This window comes from Monopterus albus, unplaced genomic scaffold, assembly GCF_001952655.1.
Source record: "Monopterus albus unplaced genomic scaffold, M_albus_1.0 scaffold606.1, whole genome shotgun sequence".
Taxonomy (NCBI): Eukaryota; Metazoa; Chordata; class Actinopteri; order Synbranchiformes; family Synbranchidae; genus Monopterus; species Monopterus albus.
The window spans coordinates 25,722-44,276 of NW_018128486.1; the positions used below are offsets into that span (position 1 = coordinate 25,722).

Here is an 18,555-nt window from a genome sequence, read left to right on the forward strand (position 1 = left end):
ATAGCAGCATCCGATCGCAATAATAATTTAAGGAATTCCTGACAATTTTCTCTACCACTTTCATATATTATATGTGTGTGAGAGCTTTAAGGATGGCAGAATAGGAGCAGAAACATGGCAGGAATCGATGAGAAACACACACAGACGAACGCGGAGCGGGGGTCACGTGACACTACAGCGGGGGTAATTGGAACAGAATGGAGCCATTGACTTTGAATGGAGAAGTAGACAAAATATAAATATGGATTAAAAATAAACCGTAAGAGATATCAAGAAGATATTTACAACATCAATGCCTGATTATATCACGAGTTGAATACAGTTAAAATGGCGTTTCCAGCCCACGCTATTCCTGAAGTTAAGGTTCAACTTCTCACGAGTTCACAAGCAGCTTTTGACAGCGTCTGCAGAGACAAGCAGGCAGCGACAACCGAAGTGCATTTCAGCATTCAGTTTCAAACAAGAGCATATGACAAATTATTATTGTATGGATGCTGAATCAGCATCCATACAATAATAATAAAGACCAGGAAAACATAGTATGGATGCTGAATCAGCATCCATACAATAATAATAAAGACCAGGAAAACATAGTATGGATGCTGAATCAGCATCCATACAATAATAAAAAGAAGAAGAATAAAGACCAGGATGGCACAGTAAGGATGCTGACTCAGCATCCATACAATAATAATAATGATAAAGATCAGGAAAACAAGGTATGGATGCTGAATCAGTATCCATACAATATTATTAAGAAACCAGGTTGTAGTTTGTGACCTGTTCAAGAATTATTGTATATTAAGTCATGTGCTTGTGATATTTGTCCTTTTCATAATCACTCAACCTGTACTGATGATGAGAAATATATTATTCAGTTCTCTGGGCAATCAGTTCACCTTACCTACAGAGTAGTTGCTCCACACCAGACTCCTGAATCAGGCTATGTGTCATATGTTTTACCTGTAACACCAACTCTTTGTGTATAATGCATGATGTGATGAGTGACTGAATTAGCCTGAATATATATTTGTCTCATGTTCACCTTGTTTGGTTTGTTGTCCCACCAAGAAATAATGTAAAACAAACACATTTTTTAAAAGAGACTTTTACTTATAGGTATGATAAACAAAATTATGAAAATATGACCCAAGATGTAATTAACTGTAATTCAAACTTTTAATTGCTATTACAAATGTAATTTGTAAATGTCTGTTAAAAATGTATGGATGCCTTGTTCAGAATCATGTGTGCAGTTCTGGGCAGCAAGGCATCAGACATAAACTAACAGTCCTCCTAAACAACTTTATTATTTTTATTCTCCTAGTGATAAAGTAGTAATAAAATATCATTAAGGCAGACAAATATATCCAAACTAACCAAACCATGAAGAAATACTAATAGAAATTAAATAGTCATAATCTGGACATACAGTATAGGGACTACAGATGTTTATATATTTATCATTCACACAGTTCCACCAGGGAGCCATTGGATTGGTCCTAATTGCATTGTGCAGCATAATAATAAGCCCAAACATCCAGCCAAAGTCAAAAAGAACTACATTCAGACACAAAAAGAAAAAAAGCAGTGTAGCAGATGGTAAGACCCCACAGATCCCTGATCTCAACATGGAGTCAGTCTGGGATGCCAGTATATGAAGGGACTGAGAACACTAACACAACCTAAATCCTGAGAAGAACCATGGCAAGTTCTCCAAGATGCTTCAAAAAACCTATCTGCCAAATATCCTGAAAAACTGTCCGCAAGTGTACAGGAAAACTGGGGTAAAGGGTGGTCACAGTGAGTATAGATTTGATTTAGGTTTTTCTCTTTAACTGATTTGCTATGAGGTTCATGACATGACTTCTGAAAGCATTCTTAACCTTTGGCACAGTATTGTCTATTACCTTGGGTGGTAGAGTGGTGCTTGGTTAGCGCTGTTGCCTCATGACAGAAAGGTTATGGGTTTGCCTTTTTGTGTGGAGTTTGCTTGTTCTTGCCATGCCAAAGACAGGTTGACTGGCAAATCTAAATTAACCATAGCTTTTGTTTCCATTGCCCTCCACCCACCTTGGAGCTGCATTCTGGGAGATAAATTTCAACACCCCTCAGGAGGTAGTACTAAAATCAAGTTCCAAAAATGCGATGAGGAAGGCTGTGGGTGCTCACACAACTTGTGTCTATGAGTGGTTAAATGTCAGCTTCTTCACACCTCAACTATTAGCATACAAGCATGGTGGAAAAGAGGAACTTCAGTGAGTGGATTGCAGACAAAGATGTGAAGATGTCACATTTCTGCAAGTTTCTGTTCCACTTTTTCAACAGCTGTTTGATAAATTGCTCATACAGTCTCTGTTGCTGGCAGAGTTTTTCACAATAGCATAATCCTTCAGGTCCTTACCTATCCTTCTGCTTAGCTGTGTGTGTGTGTGTGTGTGTGTGTGTGTGTGAGGAGCGCAGCCCCTCCCTCCTGATAATGACAGCAAAAAATACAGAGGAACAGCAAAGGAGAACGGTCCGCACCAGTCCATGAGGTTATGCTGGGTGATGGTTAAGGGAAGGATGGGGTGTACCGCTCAATAGGTTCTGACAGTGGAAATGCAGCTACAGACTCTCCATGGCACCTGACCTCTTGTAGTTTGCTTAGTGCTCCTATGCACTATAAGAGAATGTTATAATATCTGCCCTGCACCTGGCCTTGTTCCATCCTGGAGAGAAAGAACACTATATCAAAGTGTTATTCAGTGGTTTTAGCTCAGCATAGTCATCCCACAACATATGATTTTGAAGCAGAGACAGCTAGGCCACAGCACGTCCCTCTGTAACCAGGTCCTGGACTTCCCAGCTGGCAATCTACAGTCAGTTCAGATCAGCAACTGCACCTGAGCATGGCATGGGCATTCACCAGGGCTGTGTACTCAGCCCACTCCTGTTCATGCTGCTGACATAGGACTGCGCTGTATTATCCTTTTTCATATGCATCGCTAAGCTTGCTGATGATACAACAGCAGCGTGGTATAAGACCAACAACCTTTCCCTAAACACTGTAAAAACAGAGAAGATTTTCAGGAAGATAACACCACTAACCAACAATGGCACCAATTGTGATGAAGGTAAATGGCACCAAGTTCCTGATGGTGCACAGTAAGGAAACATGTTTCCCTGCACAGTGAAATTCTTCCTTTGCTGTCCATGATGAACGCCAAACAATATAAAGTCTAAATATAAAATAGATAAATAATAATACAAGATAAAGGCAATTTTAAAAACAGCATGTGAAAAATTTAATAAAATATAATACCAAAACATGCTAGATCATGTGCAACAGTTGGCAATTGTGCACATGCAAACTGAAAACATAAACAGTCAGATGCAGTTACATGAAGTAATCCCTGATTACAAACTCCTGTCAGCTCTTTAGGAGTTTGATGGCAGTGGGAAAGAAAGAGTTTTTCAGTCTAGAAGTGTCCAAGTGAGGTCCTCACTGATGTGGATGCCCAGATATTTGAAGCTGCTCACCCTCTCCACTTCAAGTCCCTGGATAAACAGTAGCTCTCTTTCCTCATGTCCACTATCATCTCCTTCGTCTTGTCCGTGTTGAGGCTGAGATTATTGTCCTGGCACCATGACATCAGACCGGCCACCTCCCTCCTGTAGGCTGCTTCGTCCCCGCCAGTGATGCGACCAATCACTGTGGTGTTGTCCGCAAACTTTAGGATGACATTGTCCTTGTGGGAGGCGACACAGTCGTGGGTGAACACGGTGTAGAGGATGGGACTGAGGACACATCCCTGTGGGGTGCCAGTGTTTGTAACAATGATGGCTGAAGTCCTATTGCTAATCCTGACAGTCTGGGGCCTGCCAGTCATAAAGTCCAGGAACCAGTCACAGAGAGTGAGGTACAGACCCAGTGTGGACAGTTTGTGGGTGAGTTTGTGGGGGACAACTGTGTTGAAGGCGAAGCTGTAATCAATGAAGAGTATCCTGATGTCTCCATTTTCCAGGTGAGAAAGGGAATAGATAAGGTCAACCTAGAAGTGAGGATCAACCTGGTTCCTTCAACAGAAAGCCAACAGGATTTTTCCATAAGATATTGGGTTATTTCAGAAAATAAGCTCTTTGACTTGCAACAGTTTATGATACTTAGATGTTTTGTTCAGTAAGATAACCTCCACAAGTGAACACCAATTTTATATATTTTGAAGTCCAAATACAATCACTAGAAGTAAAAAGATTGTTAGACTATAAACAGATGACAGCACAGTCACATTCAAAATACCCACTGACTTTGAGGTGAGGGAACCAGAGGTACAAAAATACTAATTCAGTTCTGGGTTTTACTCACTACTATGGCACTCCACAGTGCAATAATCAGCCATTAACAGTGGCTGCATGAGCAATTTATCAAAGAGCTGTTGAACAAGCAGAACACAGACTTTCAGAAATGTGACGCCTTTGTTATTTTTCCTACTGTCATTTCACTGAATCTCTTGTTGTACCTCTAGACCAGTGAGTCTACACATCATGCTTGTAATGTCAATAGGTGTGAAGAAGCTGACATTTAACCAATCACAGGTGGCAGCCCTGTGAGCATGCACCTCCTGCCCCTGGTGTGTTCCTGGAACTTGATTTTACTGCTACCTCTTGAGAGGTGCTGAAGTTTAGCTCCCAGATTGCATCTCCAATGTGAGCAGAGGGCAGTGGAAAAAAATGCAGAACCCATGACAAACGTTACATGGCTCAACATGACTGACTGAGATGGGTGAGCTTCCCTCCACCCATCCTCACCACATTCTACAGAAGCAACAGGAGCATTTTGACCACCTGTCACTGTCTGGTATAATGTCTCTGACCAGGGACAGACTGGATCTTTTTATAATCCACCTGCTGCTGTGCCATGAATCAGCATGAGCTAGCCAGAGAGTAGAGGACTGAACCAGTTGCAATTGGCACATTTACATAAAGCCCTTTAGCACACATCTTGTGAGCGCGGGTGACAACTGTATTTCAGTCAGTCACAACACAAATAACATTTGGAGGGAACTGCAAATCACTGTGGCATTTAAGCATGTATGACAAAGAATAAATATAGAAGTAATGCATAGAAAAACCAGACACCCTCAGAGGAGTGCACCTTTCCTCCCACATATAAAAAGAATAATGAGGGCTGTGTGTAGGGCTATGCTTTTATACTTGAAGGAAAAACCAAACGGAACAGTTAAGGATGTGAGGCTTAAACTGCAGGACTTTTGGGCAAGCAGGGAGGTGAGAGGTGAAAGTAGCAGGGAAGCAGAGGTCGCTGCTGCATGCATGTGTGTGTGTGCACTTGGGTGGATGTGTAGAGATACAGAGACAGAGGGCCTGGTATGTCTCCACTGATACACTCTCTGTCTGGCATAATAAAGACCATGTGGAGTCAGACAAACTGTGACTGCTGTGCTCTGCGAAGGATAAAAATCCATTATGCACATAGAAGCACACACACATACACACACACACACAGTCTCACATAGATACACAAACACATACATAGCAGGAGAAAAAGGAGAGAAAAGGAAAGAAAAAAGGGAAAGAGAGAGGGAGAACAAGATGGGCCTCAAACCCCTGCTCATTTATAATGCATATGTCGAGTTTGGGCTTTGAACAACAAACCCAGTGCCCTCCTCCCCCCTCAGTGGTGGAGGGGAAAACCCACAGCCTTCTCTGACTGCTTCTTACAGGCAGGGACATGCTGGAGGAGAAGGTTTAACCATTATAGGGGTCTGGAGTTAGCTCATATGGACCACAGTAACTAGCTAATATCAGACACTGAATATAACGATTAGAGTGAAACATTTGCAAAATTCTTTACTGGTCTAATCTTAAAGTATAGCATGAGTAACTGGACTTGCATCATCTGACACCTCTAATAATTCAAACCACTAGTAAGGGATAGTTTCAGGTTTATTACTATTTGGGTCTTATGTTTGCAATTCTGCCCACCAGAACACACCATCATTCATCACCCTTCGTTTGTTCGTTTGTTTGTTTGTTGTGTGGTTATCTCGTTCAAAGCTGAAAGGTAGATGTACTCCACTGCTCAGTATGTCTATGAAGCAGAATATAAATACTTGCTATGCAGTGTCGACTTTATTCCATAAACTAATGTTTCAGCAACAACATACCCTCTTCATGGCTCAAAAACAATACTTTCTTTTATTGAGATAATTTCACACATCTTGTTGACCCAGAATTTCTAAAAAAAAAAAGATGTCATGCTTTGCTCTTTAAACTTGAAAATATATACATCAATTTTACCTCTAAATAAATTGTTCTAATAATCTGGATAAACGGGGCAGCACGGTGGCACAGTGGTTAGCGCCGTTGCCTCACAGCGAGAAGGTTCCAGTTTTCGGGCCCCACCTGGGACCTTTCTGTGTGGAGTTTGCATGTTCTCCCCGTGCTTGCGTGGGTTTTCTCCGAGTACTCCAGCTTCCTCCCACAGTCCAAAGACATGCAGCTTAGGTTGATTGGTGTCTCTAAATTGCCCATAGGAGTGTGTGGTTGTTTGTCTATGTGTTAGCCCTGCAATGGATTGGCGACCTGTCCAGGGTGTACCCCGCCTTCGCCCGATTGCCGGCCGGGATTGGCTCCGGCCCCCCCCCCGTGACCCCGCTCAAGGAACAAACGGTAGAAAATGAAATAATGTGTGTCATCACTTGACTCCTCATGTTTCTTGCCCTGCTGGACTACAGCCAGTCCACAACTGAGACGCAAACTCGGCCCATACCAGCCCAAAGTCCAAAACCATATTGTTGCTTTTTATTTATTACTGACTGTTAGCCACCAGGCTAATGCAGTGTGGCTACACTCCTTCTCCTTTGCTCTTCCAAATGGACATTAGAGTTGGTATCGACTTCAGTTTACAGTACAAGTAAATGCAGTCCTGATGGACAACTGGCTAAGCCAGAAAATTATTAATGTCTTAAGGAACTGCATTTCACGGTAACCAAACCAAACCAGAGCTTGAGGCTTTAACGAAATTGCCTGAACTTGAATTGCAGCAAGGTTCTACATTAGGTTTGCATAGCAGTATTCTAGATGCCAAGATCTCAACAATTACTCCACTGAGTACAGTGTTTTCATTACCAAGTCCTAATGAATCCAAATTAACCAAGTTACCCTCGGTCACTGCAAGACAAAATCCAGGTTCACTTTAGTGCGTTCATCTTTGTTGTGATACTATATTTTGCACACAAAGTGTGTGACAACTGCTTTTTAGGAAAAGTGTGTTTAAATGGGTGAATCGCATCAAGACTGTAAACTGGTGACAAGCATAGTGCACAGCATGAATAAAATATAGACGTTCATTCAAGGCATGGCTTCTCCCGCTCCTGTTTGAGTTGGAAGGTAATGTGTGTTGTTCTTTATACTTGTGGGGACCCCAGACCAAGAACCCATTAACATTGTGGGGATTTGCTTTCCTCACGGCGACTACACGCTGGTCCCCACAAAGTAAATTACTGAACTTCAGGGAGATGGCTCAGTGTAAGGTTAGAGTAAGGATAGGGTTAGGGCCATTCAAGTTTAGAGGTTAAACAAAGACTTCACTTGTTGGTTTAGAGGTAAAACAGGGACTTCTGTGAGTGGACCGCCAGCAAAATGGTGAATCCATCATATTTCTGCAAGTCTGTGTTCTGCTTGTTCAACAGCTGGTTGATAAGCTGTTCATACAGTCTCTGTTACTGGCTGTTCATACAGTCTCTGTTACTATGGAGTGATTGTTGACATCATCTTTTCTCCCTCTGCTCAGCTGACTACCACTGTGAGAGCCCCACACAGAGAAAACACAGTGGAAAAACACAGCAGGACAGTCCGCGTCAACCCGGGAGGTTATGTGAGGTGAAGTATGGGCAATTAGGTTCCGATAGTGGAAACACAGCAGTAGTGGCTGTGGTTGGGGTAAGCCTCCAGGAAATTATGTCAGTCAGTGTAAGGACCTGGTAAGTGACAAACACAAGGATATGTGTGTGGCCTTGTTTTTATACTGTGGAGACAGAAAACCAGAATCATACGAGCTTCATGGGTACTGGGGTCAGCTGTGGGGACCGGAGGGTCATCTCCACAACATAGTTTGTTAAATTTTACAAAAACAACACAGTGTAAGGTGAGACCATGTGTTGTTTTGAGATAAGGTTAGGTTTGGGGAAGAGTTAGGGTTAGGCAAGCAGTGCTCATGTTTAAGGTTAGGATAAGTGTCCCAGAAATGTTTGTAAATCTATGTGGGGGCCGGGTAAGTGAAGAAAACAAGTGTGTGAGTGTGTATGGCCTTGTTTTTTTAGATTTGTGGGGCCCCCAAAACTGGGAGTGCACTAACACTGTGGGGACTGGATTCTGGTCCCCACATAGTAGAGCACAGAATTTCAGGGTGATTGCTTAATATAAGGTTAGAGTGAGGATTAGTACAGTAGTGGTTAGCGCTGCTGCCTCACAGCAAAAAAGTTTGAGGTTCAAGCACCGGCCGACCTGGTTCCTTTCTGTGTGGAGTCTGCATGTTCTCCCTGTGCCTACGTGGGTTTTCTCCCAGTGCTCCAGCTTCCTCCCACAGTCCAAAGACATGCAGCTTAGGTTGACTGGTGATTCTAAATTGCCCGAGTGAGTGTGGATGTTTGTCTCTTAGTGTCTGCCCTATGATGCTGGGATTGGCTACAGCTGCCCCACCCCCGTGACCCTCTTTTGGATAAGTGGTATAAATAATAAATGGATGGTTATGGTTAAGGTTAGGCTAAGTCTCCAGGAAATGAATGAAAGTCTATGTACCCAGTAAGCCCAGTAAATGACAAAAACAAAAATGTGTGTGTGTGTGTTTGCTTGCATGTGTATCTAAATGGAGGTCCATTAAATACATGAGATGTAGGTCAAAGTCTGAAAGATACCAAACATTCTCTGTTGTTTCTCTGTTTTTAACACAGACTGGCACACAAGACTGGCTGCAGCCAAATGATCTGCCAGACTGAGCTTTTTAAAATATATACCATAGACAAAGAGATGTCATCTTGCTCTAAGTCTATCGGCTGATGGCTCTAAGCCTGCTGCTCTCTTTCTGTTCTACTACTCTAGTCTATGTACCCATAGAGGAAATAATACACATTTAAGGACAATCCATGTCATCATCAATTTCTGGAAGGTTTTATCATCTGTCTCACGGAACACATTAACTTCTGTCTGTATAAAAGTATTACCCTTCACCGACTCTAAAACTTGTATATAACATGCACTAATAAAATCTGTGTATCAGTTTTAAAGATGTATGTTTTTCTTTTGTGGGTCTAGTGAGATGTGATATCCAAACGCATATTAATTCAGAAAGTACCACAGTAGATACACACTTTAGTTTACAATACAAATATGATACACCTCCATCATATTTCAGCTTTTTAGAGATGTAAAATAGATGGAATTGTAGACAGAACAGATGTAGATATACAGTATAGCCTTAATGTCAGAAAAACCGGGAGGAAGCCCTGGGGAAGACCCAGGACACGCTGGAGGGACTATGTCTCTTAGCTGGCCTGGGAACGCCTCGGCATGCCCCCGGAGGAGCTGGAGGAAGTGTCTGGAGAGAGGGAAGTCTGGGCATCTTTGCTTAGACTGCTGCCCCCGCGACCCGGTCCCGGATAAGCGGAGGAAAATGGATGGATGGATGGAGGTTAGAAAAACTGAACATAGCAGAGATACAGCAAAAGCTACTGTACATAATGACTGTAATGTGGTCAGGCCTATACACAATGTTTATTTCTTGCCTGGAGAATCATGGGCCATCTGTTAGTGAATGTTTGGCCACATGAAGCAGTATGTGACCACCATGTATTGTGCATTTGACTAAAAACATTTGTCAGCTCTTTTTCCCACAGTGGTAAGATTGCTTCCTAATAATATGGTTTATAGGGCCAGTTTCTGTGGGCCTGTGCTGAATGTTTCCATTTTAAACTTAGCATTAGAGCCTGCTCGCACCACATTTACTATCGTGCAGCAAAGCGTGTGTTTAAGCGTCAGTGTTTCCAACAGGACCACATGACATGAGGCTGCACTTCAGCACAGGGAAGGAAATGGGGGAGGGGAGGAACAGGCGGAGACCATGAACTGTTCTGTTATGACAGACAGAAGAGGATTCTAAGTGATATTCTCTTCATGCACACACTTACAGGTTTTAACATATCCAGCATATTACTGTTTAAATTAAATTAACCACTTGTGATTCAGATGCAGTTTGTGACTGAGATGGAGTTCAGATTGTTTTGAAATGCTGGTGCCATAGCTGGTACTTGATGTTCACATTCAGCAAATTATTAAAGGATCAACCACTATGGATTTTGAAGGCTATTGGCCATTGAGGCCAGCTGTGTTCAATGTTTTTACACTGAACACAATCCACACACCCAGCTCATTAGTTTTAGGCCTACTCAATAACATTCACACATTAATAAGAGTTTAGGTCAATTAGCAGCTCCTGGACAAAACCAGTGTCAGATGACTGCTGGATATTTGTAGCTCAAAATGTTTATTTGTGACACCTGCAATGACCACTTGCTTTTATCACTAAAGAAAATAATAGTCATACAGTGTCTGGATTTCCTGTTCAGCTCATGTCAAGGTGAGTCGATGCATTGTTGCTTTTATACACGTGCCAAGCCTGACATTGTTTGTCTATGTTCAGCCTATATTTCGATTATGCCAACCAGCACAGGGCTGCTGTATACCAGAAAGTTAGAACTAAATCATCTGGTCTATTAAACATTTAGCCTGTGAATAGAAAAATAAAACAATTTGATATTTATATGTAAGACCAAATATTCTTTATGTCCAACCTTTCTCCATTTAACTAAATAAACCAAATTTGTAAATACACCAGCTCAGCATTGCTTGAAAACAAAAACAGCAAAGAAACATTATACAGAAAATACAGGATTTACAGTAAATGGGTAACCTGATGGAAGTGAACAGGACTGGGGATCTGACCAAACACCCTAACAACAGAATTATTGCAATTCATCTTTTAGTCTCTAGAGTGAAGTGAGTGAAAAATGCTTAGCACAAGTTCCCAGGTGACATTTTACAGTGTCTGTTTTTTTTTTTTTGACCAACAGACCACTTAATGATATAAAGTCAAATGGTACATTTGATAAGCTGAAACCTGGGCAGATTTGCCTTTTTCCTCTCAAATATTAGTGATTAATTGCCTGATTAAGTAATTGTGATAACTTCAGAATGTGAGGTTGGATGAGTTGCCTTTGTTACAAACCAATGAATAACACTGGCCAACATCTTTTTTAAACCCCTCGGTATCTTGATCGACTGCCTCACTAGTCCATCACTACCCAGAAGGGCCAGATTATGGTCTTTGTACCAGGCTGAAGAGGTCACACAGCACTTCTAAATAGTGATAAGGCCCTGTCTGACCACTACAGCATACACTAAATAATTAGGCCACTGAGACAGTCCTGCTGCCTCCCAGCCTCCATTAGAGAGGCTTCAAATGTTCAGAAAACCATAACATTTGAACAATCCTCAGCAGCCTCTCTCTGCTCACTTCCGTCTGCTGCACACCAGCAGAACCAAGCACAAAAAGAACATGACAAGCACACACCTGGACAATGTATCGTTCTTTATTGTACTTATATAGAAATACTTAAAAAAACATTAAGTAGCACCATTACTTAAGTTTTATCATGTATAACTTTAAATGTCAGAAAAATAAAACTCTTCATACAGTTTCAAATCTTGTCTCAGCAAATATAATATTAGTATTTGACCATGAGGTTAAAGGCCCTTTATCATAAAATAAAATATACTTTGTTCTTAAACTTTGCTCAATAAAGTACATTTACGCTCAAGTAATTTCACCTACATATACATAAACAAGTGGTAAACAAATGTATTAAAATAGAAATACTAAAACTATAGTGGTGCAACAGAAGCCTGTAATTCCCACTGGAATCTAATTCATACAAATTTTAGAAAGCATAAACAGTTTCTTTGTGTTCAACTTACTAAGTTTTGTACAATTCAATGCTTCATAATAATATAGAATAAAATATGCTTTATATTACTGAATAAAAAATATGCTGGGTGAAGCAGATTTAAAAGACTTTTTTGCTGAACCTATAAAATCTCTGTCCCAACAGAATACTGTCAAATGCCATATACAGTACATTTTGTGGACTTGGATTTCCTCCCACAGTCGTGTGATATTAAAATAATACAGTGATCAATGCCATAAGGCTGTACTAAAAAATAAACAATATTTCAACCCAGCTACAAAAAGTTCACTGAACTTAAATTAAAATATCTGTAAACATTTTTGCAATAAGAAATATAATCTTTCAAGTCAAAAAAGAATAAAATACTTCAATCTGTATTGTCATTTAAAACTTTCAACTTATGGAAATTAATTCTATACATATATATGTAGGATATGTTGTTGCTGTCCCTCATGTGGTTTTTGACCTTGAGCTGCAGTATCTTTGTACATCAGTGGTCCTGTTTGTCTGGAAGCACTCCATGTTTCCCAGCCATGGCCTCCCTCTTACTACATTCGATTGGTAAAACAGGGAGGCTCAGCCCGCTAACAGTCTACAGGCTGACACCAGTACCTCTATTCTGACCCCACTGCATCGCTTCACTCCATAAATATAGGGTGCAATTTACTAGAAGTATTGTTTACTACGCTGTAATATTTAAAACATGCACTCAGATGTTGAAAATATTTCCCCCAGCTACAGTATAATATTAACAACTACGACGAAGTCCCTTCTTCTGGATACTGCAGCCTCTTACATACATATGTATATCTATATACACTTTCCAGCTGATGACTGGGTAATCCCATTAAAGCTGTATGAATAGTCTGTTGTTGCTATTGCAGCCAGTCTTGCTGATGAGACAGTCAAAGGGTTACATCTCTTAGGAAAATATACGTATAGCCTGAGTGACGCCGGTGTGGCAGACGGGGCATTTGGGCTCGCTCCTTTCACAGATACGATTGGCACATTCCATACAAAAAAGGTTGTGCCCACAAGGGACCAGGGCCGCGATGACCTCACTCTCGAAGCACACCGAACAGTCGCGGCTGCCTTTTCGGCTGGTGCTGGATGAGGTGGAGGAGGATGAAGAGGATGAGGCAGAAGAGTCACATGGAACCCCAGGGAGGTGAGGGCCAGGCAGGGAAGAAATAGTGCTGGAGTAACCAGGGAAACTGAGTGGGCCTCCACCCGGGTCGCTGCGTACCCTCCTGGCTAATGGATGCTCAGAAGGGCATCCGGTGTGGCCGTGGAGGGGTGGAGACAGCCTAGGCTGTGGGGTACAACCGTTGACCCTTCTCTGACTCACCACTGTGACATTGGTGTTAGTGGATGTGTTGGTGGGGAATATGGCTGAGGTGGATGTGGGGGTGCTGCCTCCGGTGGAAGAGGGGGTCATGCGACTATCATAATGGGACCACAGGAGGCCTGGTGGGGCTTGAGAGGGGTCAAACCCCGGGGAAGAGTCAAAATTCAGATCAGTGCAGTCAGGAGAGATCACCTCACTTCCATAAACAAAATTGTTGCCGTTGGTGTTGACATCGATGTTGTTGTTGTTGTTGCCATTGTTGTTGTTGGTGGTGGTATAGCTGAGGGCGGGGCTGGGGGGGCTGTAGTCAGTCATGCGTGAGCCGCTGCTGCCAAAGTAGGAGTCTGTTGAGGCACTGCCCAGGGAGGAGGACGAGTTGTTGCGGTAGTTGGAGAAGGGTTTACGTACTGAGGTGGGGGTCATCCCGGCACTGGGCTTGGACCACAGGGTAGTGTGCCCATGAAGATCAAATCCCACATCTGTACCGTTGGCATGGAAGTCATTTTCATCCTGGAGCTCAATAAGGCCTCCTGTCCTCATGGCGATGTGGGCTTCAATCTCTTCACGCGCTCTGTCTACATTTTCCGGCATACCCGTGACCTCAAAAACTGGCTCCTTGTCTCGGCTGGGTGTCACAATGTAAGTGTGGGTATGCTGCTGAATACGCTTGATGGTGGCACCCTTGGGACCTACAACTAGCCCGACCACACGGTAAGGCACCCGCACCTGGATGGTGGTCTGTCCGGGCAAATTCGGTGGCCCGGGCACCGGGGCGCCACTCCCGTTCAGGCTGGTATTTTTGTTTCTGGAGGCTCGAATCATGGAGAAGTGCTCAGCAGCAGAGATGATCTCCCTCCTGGCCATAGCCACATCCTCCCTCCGGCCAGTCACCACAAAAACAGGCTCTTCCCCTCGAACTGGCGTCTTGATGTAAGTGTTGGTCTTTGCTCGGAGTGCTTTGATCTTGCAACCTGGGGCATGGAAGCAAACAGTGGAGGTGAGGGCATGTTCCTTCCAGAAAAGCAGCGGCAAAATATGTCATGTGTTGTTATTACTGATGGACTACTCAAAACAGCTGCTGAACGCTTGTTATTGTGTCACAACAATAAAAGTCACTCCTGGATCTGTGATGTTCCCTGTTCAATCACTACAACAGCTGCTGCTAGACTCTCAATTCTTTGATTTAATCAGGTCATAGACTGACAATGCATGTCTGTGCAATGCCGGTGCATAAAAACCACATTCCAACAGCCTCAAGCACAAACACACATCTCTTTATGATCAAAATGGGACTGGCTGAGGAAACAGCCTTGGAAGAACAACATAATGCAGAGCGACGCCACCTGAGTGGGACAGAGTGATGTAAGCAGAGATGAAGAGGAGGGTAAACCCACCGGGGTTCGGTCTCCACAGCCAATTTACATCACTGCCATCCATTCATGGTGCCTTAGAATCAATCTTATGTGGGTTAGATGAGAACAGTCTCTTTTATGAAGTTGACTTTAAAAAAACATCTGATATCATGGTTAATCCTCTTTTTCATTTTCCACTTATAACCTAATATAACCTCACAGAAGGGAATTAGTGTGTATGTGTGTGAGATGTAAATAAATCTCGTTCGTCAATGCAATTTCTTTGTTTTTCTGGGACCAACAGCAGCAGCAGTATTGCAAGGAGGGGAATCGATTCCGCATATGTAACCAGGCACCAGTACCGCCCTGCAGCCCGCTGGCTGGGCTCCGAGGGTCTGCTGCCTGTGGCGAGGTAAAACCGTTACCGCTGCCCTGATTTGATCCTGCGCTGCTCATCGTCACATCGTCTCGTTTGTCTCTGACCTACATGGCCTTCACCAAAAGGTGGCTCTAACACCTTGTCAGCGGCTAGTGTTCGCTCAGCCTGTGGAAAACCTTTGGTCATTTAATGGTCACTTGCGTGTCTAAACAAGTATCAGCACCAGAAAATCTGCTGTATCTGATCAAAGTTGGTATGAGGGTTCGGCACAGACACAATCCCGTTAGGCACTTATTTGGATTAAACGTGAACTTCTTGAACTCCCACCTCTGTGTATTTATAGACAAGGGCTAATGTGTGACCAACTGGCGAGACGGCAACAAAAGTTCACGTTGTGTTGGACTGGTTACTGCACGCTACAGTACACAGATGCCACATTTACGAGGTTTTGTTAAGATATTACAAAGCAGTTTAAATGCTGGTGGGGACAAGCCAGAATAAAATTTGACATGAACTCTTTGGGCATTTATTCGCATTGTGTGGCTCCCACACAGTAACAGCTCGGTGTCTGACTGCTCAGCTGCAGAACCTGGCAAATATACCGCTAAACTATCTAGAAACACCGATTCACACACCTTGTCTGCCCACAATCTCCGCCACATGCTCGGAGCTGGGAACCGGGACGCATTCGGTCATGTTGACTCTCTTCTTCCGAGGCTCCTGGTTATTGTCGTACAGGGGGTTCTCGTCGTTGTCCAAGCCGAGCAGGGAGAGCTGGTCTAGGGCGATCTGCAAGGCTCTCTGGTCGTCCAGCGCATCACCCTGGACGCTGCTGTCGGCGAAGAGCGAGCTGGGCATCTCTGCGACTCTGCAGCGTTGCGGGATCGGATAAATAGGCAAAGGAAGGGAGGGTAAAGAAGGAGTGATCGGGGAAGAAAGAAAGGATGGGGGAGGAGGAGGGGAGAGGCACCGGACCTCGAAATATAGGCTTTTTGTTTTCAAAAACAACTGGTCAGTGCAAATCAGTGCGGCTGAAAGGGACAAGCAAAGCAGTGCACACAAAGCATCCACCCCCTGTTTTCCCGGTAGAAACGGGATGTCCCAGTCCGAGCTGAGTCGGGATGTGCTGCTGCACGAAAAGACAGCAAATAAAAAAAGCGTGTTTACTCCAAAGCCGGCGGAGAAAGTAATGATATTCCTTCCTGACAAAGGGCCCCTCCCCGGTTGGCTTCCCTCAGGTCCTGTACTGCTTCTGTCTGAGTCCTTGCAGAACCAGACAGAGAGATGTGCGGATGACGTCAACTCCTGGGCAGAGACGATGCAGTGCTGCGAGGTAATTTGCATAACCACAATCTGATTGGCTGGGCTGTTAAGGAGTGGGCGGACCTCCTACAAAGACACACCCACTTCTTTGTTCTCAGTCTCTCTTTGTTTTTCGACCGGGAGCTGTCTGCTCACTCACAGGTCTATAAAATGTTTTATTGGGAGTAGGATATGCAGTCACATGCAATGTAGCTTAAAAGTATGACAATATGAACTCAGTAAACCAATACACAATTCCAGTACAATCTGTATTTATTTATTTTGTTAGTTAGTTAGCCAGGGAATCATTGCTCAGTTCTCTGGAATAGAGCATTTTCAAAAATATAACAATGTTTTGAAGAATTTAGAATGGCTCCTCGCTCTTTACAACACAGGATGTTATCACAAAAAAAGAAAACTTTGGAAAGGAAAAAAAAAGAAAATGGTTACAACTACAAACAACCAACTGCTGACCAGAAGCTGAATATCACAAACATTTGTCAGCAAATTGTAGGGCCTACAGATCAAGAGGAAAAATATATCTTAATGCTGTTTGGAGCTCTTGAGAGCCCGGGCCATCCTAAACAGCTCAAACAACATATTTAACATTAGGTTATGAAAGCTATTTTTTCCCAGTTCTCTTAACCAGGAACTCAGAGAGACGAGGCGGTCCAAGTGGATACAAAAAACCGTGCTGGTTTATTCAAAGGATCACAGGTAAAATTAACATTACACGTCCAGGTATCTTCCACCTCCAATACTGCGCGCAGGCAGATGAAGAATGAAAGACCCTGAACCCACCAGTCCTGTACATTATATCTGGTTTGGGCTAACCCCATTCTACACAGCGACGTCAAACCGTGGCGTCACCTGATATGCCAGCTTTACAGCTGACCGTAGCAGTAGTCAAAACATGGAGAAAATCAATGTGTGTGAATGTTGATTAAGTGGTGTGTATCTAAGAACATACAGGACATTCAGGGACATGTCCGGACATTAAGCCTAGGAAGATATTATGATTAAGATTACGGCTAAACATATCATAATAATAACAATAATCATCCTGCCTGCTGACAATCAAACTTTTCTATCTAGTTATCCTTGCCCACGTACACCCTGCTAAAATCTCATGACAATGACTAAGCATTTAAACTAGACATCCTGTCTCCACTAAACATTTCTAATACAACAAGTATATAACCAATATCTATCTGACTAAAAAAATACCTAACAGTTATCATCTTGATGCTTGGAGTTTTTGTTTGCAGTTTGATCATGAGAAATAAGAAGTTACAAGTGTGTTAGGTATCTTTAGTCAGATAGAAATTGGATAGATACTTTATGTATTAGAAAGGTTTAGTGGAGATAGGATGTCTAGTTAGACTGTTAAATGCTTAGGCATGCTTATGAGTTTCTACAGGGTACATCTGGTCAAGGATAACTAGAGAGAAAAGTTGATGACTGTCAGCAGACAGGGTGTTTAATATTATTATTATGACGTGTATAACTGTAGCCTTAGCCATAATATGTTCTTATGTTTAAGTCACAACATGTTACTAGAGGTCTGTGAGAATGTTTTTAGCTACACACCACTCAATCAACAGACACACACACACACATTGATTTGCTTCATGTTTTGACTACTGCTATGACCAGCTGCAAAGCTGGCAACAGAGACGTCTCGGTTGACGTTCCTGTGTAGTATGGGGCTAGCCCAACCGAGGGGATATAATGTATAGGCCTGGTGGGTTCAGGGTCTTTCATCTTACATCTTTCATCTGCCTGCGCGCAGGTTGGAGGTGCAAGATGCCTGAGCGTGTAATGTTAATTTTTGCCTGTGTTCATGGAATAAATCAGCACTGTTTTGTAGTTACTTGGACTGCCTCGTCTCTGAGAGTCAGTATGGTAAAAAGTACCGGGTACAACAAGTGTCTGTCATCTAATTTGAAGGAGAACAAAACAGATTTTTAATTTGCAGTTGTTATTTTTACACACAGCAGTGGGTTTTCTGAGACCCCAGACAATGCGGATGTAAACTGATGTGAACAAAAAACAAGGGCTAGAAGAACAGAGCATTAAGATATAATGGTATTGAACAGAACATTAAGATATAATGGTATTCAGTAGGTTTTGAATTTGACTAGCTAAGAC

At 42.8% G+C, this 18,555-nt stretch overlaps 1 protein-coding gene and 1 long non-coding RNA gene across 2 annotated transcripts in view; both read right to left on the reverse strand.

Annotated features, from left to right (window-relative positions):
• The window catches only part of LOC109953288 (uncharacterized), a 16,759-nt gene extending 10,164 nt beyond the window's left edge, over positions 1 to 6,595 (reverse strand). Inside the window, exons 1-2 of the long non-coding RNA XR_002273887.1 lie at positions 6,586 to 6,595; positions 1,868 to 1,869 (exon numbers count right to left, since the gene is read on the reverse strand). This is a non-coding gene — a long non-coding RNA (uncharacterized LOC109953288). The remainder of the gene's footprint in view (positions 1 to 1,867; positions 1,870 to 6,585) is intronic.
• A 5,088-nt stretch (positions 6,596 to 11,683) lies between these two features.
• Positions 11,684 to 16,374, reverse strand: mex3b (mex-3 RNA binding family member B). Its single transcript, XM_020588721.1, has 2 exons — positions 15,738 to 16,374; positions 11,684 to 14,342 (listed from the first exon to the last, which is right to left on the reverse strand). The coding sequence occupies exons 1-2, from the start codon at positions 15,958 to 15,960 to the stop codon at positions 12,946 to 12,948; spliced, it is 1,620 nt and encodes a 539-aa protein (XP_020444377.1). The 5' UTR covers positions 15,961 to 16,374; the 3' UTR covers positions 11,684 to 12,945.
• Positions 16,375 to 18,555: the final 2,181 nt, after the last annotated feature.

What these genes read in the sequence shown, in the direction of transcription:
- mex3b (XM_020588721.1), bottom strand. Translation starts at nt 15,960, where the DNA reads ATGCCCAGCTCGCTCTTCGCCGACAGCAGCGTCCAGGGTGATGCGCTG. An exon ending in GGAGATTGTGGGCAGACAAG is followed by an intron (nt 14,343 to 15,737) that starts GTGTGTGAATCG and finishes TCCATGCCCCAG; the next exon opens with GTTGCAAGATCAAAGCACTC.